Genomic DNA, 6,459 nt, shown 5'->3' with positions numbered 1-6,459 from the left:
ACAGTGGTGTGAAGGTGAACTTAAAGGTACTGTAGCGACGAACCGCCCTTGCTGTCTCTGCCTCTAACCCTATTATGGGGGCTGAGTCACTGGTTTTATGGTGCTCTTCGTTGCCATCCCTAAGAGGGGTGCGTCACTTGAGTGGGTTGAGTCACTGACTTGATCTACTTGTCCGGGTTGGCGCCCCCCTCGAGTTTGTGCCGTGGGGGAGTTCTTCGTAGGTTATACTCAGCCTTGTCTCAGAGTAGTTGCACCCTCTACAACCACTGTGATTATTATTATTTGACCCTGCTGGTCATCTATAAATGTTTGAACATCTTGGCCATGTACTGTTATAATCTCCACACGGCACAACCAGAAGAGGACTAGCCACTCCTCAGAGCCTGGTTCCTCTATAGGTTTCTTCCTAGGTTCCTGCCTTTCTAGGGAGTTTTTTCTAGCCACAGTGCTTCTACATCTGCATTGCTTGCTATTTGGGGTTTTAGGCTGGGTTTCTGCATGGCACTTTGTTACATTGGCTGATGTTAAAAGGGCTTTATAAATTAATTTGATTGATTGTACATAACATTTCTCTCAAAACCTGCCAACAAGGCCTGAAAACTAGCCTAATATAACATATATATATATATATTTAACCTTTTATTTAACTAGGCAAGTCAGTTAAGAACAAATTCTTATTTTAAAAAGCCGACCCCTACCAGACCTTCCCCTAACCGGGAGGACACTGGGCCAATAGTGAGTCACACAAATTACCTCTCAAAACTCGCTCACAAGGCCTGAAAACACATTTGTTTTATATTAATTGCAACATTTAACCAATAAACCCTTTGACATTAAGTCATTAAGTCAAACAAGGGAGTTTCATAACTTCCATTTCAAATGTCAACTTGTGCAGCCCTCGAGACCCAAGAACTGAGCATGTGTAAAACCCTTAGATTGACAAGGTTTTGCCATTAGAAAAGTCGACATTAGAAAAGAGTTTACTTTAAACCATCTCTGAGCGAAATGATCTAAAGCCTCTAGAGCGCCTTAAGTCATTTTGATTTTCCAGTGCTTGGTCGCTGTTCTAGCATGTTAAAATGTTTTATGGAAATAGGTGTCTCCATAATGACAATCTAAATAGCCTACCTACAACTGGTAAAAGATGACACCACGTGTGTGCATGATGCTCTGCCACCATGACTCAGCTTCAGTGTGCTCTCAACACACACACACACACACACACACACACACACACACACACACACACACACACACACACACACACACACACACACACACCCACACACACACACCCCTCCGGCCATCCCCCTCCCCACCCCCACCACTCACTCACTCATTTACTCGCTCAGTAACACCCTACACACTGCGTGAAAGTCAAAAGCTACAGGTCACAGTGAAATATATGTTTTAAAATATATGCAATATATATAAAGACAATTGCCATGGCGGCCACAACATTTATTTGAATTGACTATTCTCAAAATGAGCTAGAACATATCAATGGTTAATGTATAAACACAAAACAACACAGAGGATGTTAAATTAAAAAAATTATTCTGAAACAGTCACACTGTAGTGTGCTGAAGGAAGTCATGTGTTTATGGTCTGCAAAATGACTTTACTAATGAGTAGTAAATGGTTTTTAATTACATTTATAAAAAATCTTATGAATGTATGAATCATTACTACAAACTATAAAAGTTGTTTATAAATGTGTGAATAACTAGCTTACTAAAGCAAATGGGAATAATGACTGAATGACTGAATGATGAATGACTTATTGACTTATAGATAAACTATTTATTTACTGAATATAAATGTATTTATTTACTCAATATGGGCCTGCATCCCTGTGGAACACTTTTGACAACATGTGGAGTCCATGCCCTGACGAATTCAGGCTGTTCTGTGGTCAAAAGGAAGCACAAATAAATATTAGAAAGTTGTAATGAAAGAGTATTGTTACAATTGTATAACAAAACTATAGCAAACCTGTTTGTCAAACTGGGAAATAAAAACATAGGACTTATGAACGTATTAAATTCAGAGTTAAAATAATTTTAGCTGTCACTTTGAACCATGGATAAAAAAAAGCATAAATTATTGGATTAATTAAGGAGTTTACAAGTGGCAGAAAACTGATGATGAAGAATGATACATTTTCAGTTAAAAAAGACAGAAAGAAAAGAAATAGAGATGGAGTCCAACAAATGAGATAGTTGAAAACAACAATAGACAGAGTTTTTGCTGCTTTTCTCTCAGACTTATTTGCCTGTATAGTTTTAACACCAGACACACTGGCAGCCTCTTTTGAAAATACCTTTCTGGCCTGTGATCTGGCCACCACAAAGATTTTCATGTAAAGTGTTATAATAATAGAACACGGGACAACCGTTTTAAGTACAAGGTCAATTATAGTAACCCAATTTAACCCTTCAACAATTAAACATTCTTTCAAACACCTACCCAGAACCTGTACACTTACAAAGTTTTTTATAATAGTAGCATTGTACATGATACAACAACACCAGGTAATGGATATACAACACATCATTCTTGCTATTGTTATTTTAGAGTGGTACAATAAGGGATCACACACAGCAACATAGCGGTCAATAGATATCAAGACCAAATTGCCCAGAGATAAAGAAGTACACAAACAAGAGACGTAGAATTGAAACACACAGAAATATTCCCCAAAATTCCAGCATGATTCCGTTATTGCTACAGTCGTTACTGGTATCACAATCAGTCCCACCAGGAGATCTGACACAGCCAGAGAGAGGATGAGCAGGTTGGTTGGAGTGTGGAGCTGCTTGAAGTGAGAGATGGAGATGATCACAATGACATTCAAAAATACTGTAACTGTTGAAATCACTGAGAAGAAGATGTACAGTGTTATGTAGATAGATGTCGATAGCAAAGCCTTTCTGCAAGAAGAGTTTCTGTCTTGAAAACAATATTGAACATCTTCATGTTCCTCCATTTGTAGAAAATGATCAAAACGTTGAGGTCCTGCTCCTGCTTGGTCCTGTGTGTGACCCTGTCAGGTCCGCCTTCTGACAAACTCTGAGCTCTGTCTCATTATTTATCCCTGAATTTCTGACAGCCACTCCCCTCCTTGGAGTCTCTCTGCACACACACACATGCGCATGTGAGCTCACAAATGAACAAACGGTTAAATAAACAAACAATTTATGAAAACATGATGTAATGTATGATAGGATTGGATGTTGCTGTGCCCACCTAGCCTGTCCTTCAGTCTTACTGACTGTTAGATAAGAAAGTAAAGGTAGCATAGTATGGGTGATATTTTGGTCACTCAAAGGCTATTTTACTTGGGATATTGGATAACTGTTTAAGACTAACAGTTTTGGGTGATGTCAGTGCTCAGTTTGGACCATAATCCACAACCTCAGGAGACATGACAGTACGCCACATGTCAGCTGGCCAGTGTTTAGTCCTTTAGGTGCCTTTTAGCAAACTCCAAGTGCCTTTTACTGAAGAGGCTATTTCATCTGTCCACTCTATCACAAAGGCCTTTGCGACCTGGGATAGGAGTCTTGATTGCTTCAAATGTCTTCCATTTAACATGGATGGAAGGCACTGTGTTCTTGGGGACTTTCAATGGTGCAGAAATGTTTTGGTAACCTTCCCCAGATCTGTACCTCAACACAATCCTGTCTCTGAGCTCAAAGGACAATTACTTCAACCTCATGGTTTGGTTTTTGCTCTGACATGCACTGATAACTGTGGGACCACCACATTTGGAACCACCAAGACTCTTCCTAGAGCTGGCCAGAATCAGGGGAGAAGGGCCTTGGTCAGAGAGGTGACCAAGTACCCGATGGTCACTCTGACAGAGATCCAGAGTTCCTCTGTAGAGATGGGAGAACCTTCCTGAAGGACAACCATCTCTAAAGCACTCCACCAATCAAGCCATTATGGTAGAGTGGCCAGACAGAAAACACTCAGTAAAAGGCACATGACAGCCCGCTTGGAATTTGCCAAAAAAACACGCAGACCATGAAACTAAGATTGAACACTTTAACTTGAATGTCAAGAGTCAGGCACCGCTCATCACCTGGCCAATACCATCCCTACGGTGAAGCATGGTGGTGGCAGCGTCATACTGTGAGGATGTTTTTTAACGGAAGGGACTGGGAGACTTGTCTGGATTGAGGGAAAGATGAACAGATAAAAGTACAGAGAGGTCCTTGATGAAAACCTGCTCCAGAGTGCTCAGGACCTTACACTGGGGCAAAGGTTCACCTTCCAACAGGACAATAACCCTAAGCACACAGCTAAGACAATGCATGAGTAGCTTCGGGACAAGTCTCTGAATGTCCTTGAGTGGACCAACCAGAGTCCGGACTTGAACCCGATCGACCATCTCTGGAGAGACCTGAACACAGCTGTGCAGCGACGCTCCCCATCCAACCTGACAGAGCTTGAGAGTATCTACAGAGAATAATGGGAGAAACTCCTCAAATATAGGTCTGCCAAGCTTGGAGCGTAATGCTGAAGAAGTCTCAAAGCTGTCATCGCTGCCAAAGGTGCTTCAACAAAGTACTGAGTAAAGGGTCTGAATGTGATTCTTCAGTTTTTTTATTGATAATACATTTGCAAACATTTCGAAATACCTGTTTTTGTATTGTCATTATTGGGTACTGTGTGTAGATTAAACCAATTTAATAAATTATAGAATAAGGGCTGTAATTTAACATTCGGAAAGGGTTTGAATACTTTCCGAATGCAATGTCTACCCTGTCTTATATCGTATCTCTTAACTACCTCCTTTTGCAACTTCTTTAGTCTAGTAAATAAAAACTTGAAATAGTTTTTGTGGCATTGAGTTAATTTGCGGAAAAAATGGGTTTTTGCAATTCCAAAGCTTCTCGACTATTAAAAAGGAGAATATAGTCAAATTGACTGTTGATTACACTGGGAATATGGAATTAACGGTATAACGGTTAAAGTTACCGACTGACAAAGGTTAATCCTGGGTTTGTCTTCATCCAATGGTGCCCCCTCTTAGATTAATTTGCATAGGATAACAAAAATGATCAAATAAATCATATCAGTGTATTATTCCAGTAATTAATCAGTACATGATATTGAATATTAATTAACCAAAAGTCACAACATAATAAAATAATTTAATATAAAAATATAATAATATGTAGACAGTATTTATGTTGGAACTGTGTGGTGCGTGTTGGTAAGATGTTTTATCCTATTTCCACAATGTTTTATTAATACCCAGAGATCGGGGAGGCAGGTAGCCTAGTGGTTAGAGCTTTGGACTAGTAACCGAAAGGTTGCAAGATTGAATCCCTGAGCTGACAAGGTAAAAATCTGTCATTCTGCCCCTAAACCCACTGTTCCGAGGCTGTCATTGAAAATAAGAATTTGTCCTTCATTGACTTGCCTAGTTAAATAAAGGTAAAATAAAAAATATGTGAATTTAAAACTATGCCAATCATGGTTATTTTATTTATAACCAGAGAATTGGGGTAATTCAAATAGACTAAATGCGATATATTTCTGAAGTCGGCTAGAAGAAGGGACAGACAGACAGAGTCTGGGACAGACAGACAGGCAAGCCCTGCCAGGACCTTGGCCTCAGCACAGTGGGATGGGTCTGGAGTTTCATCTCTCTCCAGTCCCCAGAGGGAACCAGACTTCCAGATGGCTTAATGATAAGAAGCTTAATGATAAGAAGGCATGCAGTATGCAGTAGGTTACAGTATGCGGTAAGATACAGTATGCAGTAGCTAGACCTTCAGCAGACCTATGGTTGCAGGTGTAAATAAAGAATGCTATTATTACATGGAGAATGGAACGATGGTGTAACGGCTTTCTTCCTGGGAAAGAGAGGAACAAAGCGCAGCGTGGTGAGTGTTCATCTTCTTTAATAATAAATCCCAACTGAACACTTCAAATTACAAAACAACAAATGTGAAAACAGTCCTATCTGGTGCATAGACACAAAGACAGGAAACAATCACCCACAAACCCCAACACAAAACAAGCTTCCTAAATATGGTTCCCAATCAGAGACAATGACTAACCTGCCTCTGATTGAGAACCATATCAGGCCAAACACAGAAACAGACAAACTAGACACACAACATAGAATGCCCACCCAGCTCACGTCCTGACCAACACTAAAACAAGGAAAACACACAAGAACTATGGTCAGCACGTGACAGATGGCCTCATTCTGTACAGTAGGTGGAGGGAGTATGGAAGTGCATCTAGGACTGTGTTGTTTGAGAATTTATAACACATCTTTTGATAATCTTTGGTTGGAGTCTGAGCAGTCCAGGATTATGTGGAAAAACATTTAGATCCATAATATTTATTCCACAGGACAAAACTAGATCCATCGTGGAATCACATCCAAAAAGTATGTCCTATCTCGATGACTTACAGATTGCTGTCATCTTGCCT

At 40.0% G+C, this 6,459-nt stretch overlaps 1 protein-coding gene across 1 annotated transcript; it reads right to left on the bottom strand.

Annotated features, from left to right (window-relative positions):
• Positions 1-1,536: 1,536 nt before the first annotated feature.
• On the bottom strand, positions 1,537-3,043 carry LOC109870764 (trace amine-associated receptor 6-like). The gene has a single exon (XM_031805661.1). It carries the CDS (start codon positions 2,987-2,989, stop codon positions 2,030-2,032), a length of 960 nt encoding a protein of 319 aa, XP_031661521.1. The 5' UTR covers positions 2,990-3,043; the 3' UTR covers positions 1,537-2,029.
• Between the last annotated feature and the right edge of the window lie 3,416 nt (positions 3,044-6,459).

The sequence above is a fragment of the Oncorhynchus kisutch genome, linkage group LG26 (assembly GCF_002021735.2).
Source record: "Oncorhynchus kisutch isolate 150728-3 linkage group LG26, Okis_V2, whole genome shotgun sequence".
Classification (NCBI taxonomy): domain Eukaryota; kingdom Metazoa; phylum Chordata; class Actinopteri; order Salmoniformes; family Salmonidae; genus Oncorhynchus; species Oncorhynchus kisutch.
Note: the sequence above shows the minus strand (reverse complement) of the source record. Positions and strands in the feature narration are given on the sequence as shown.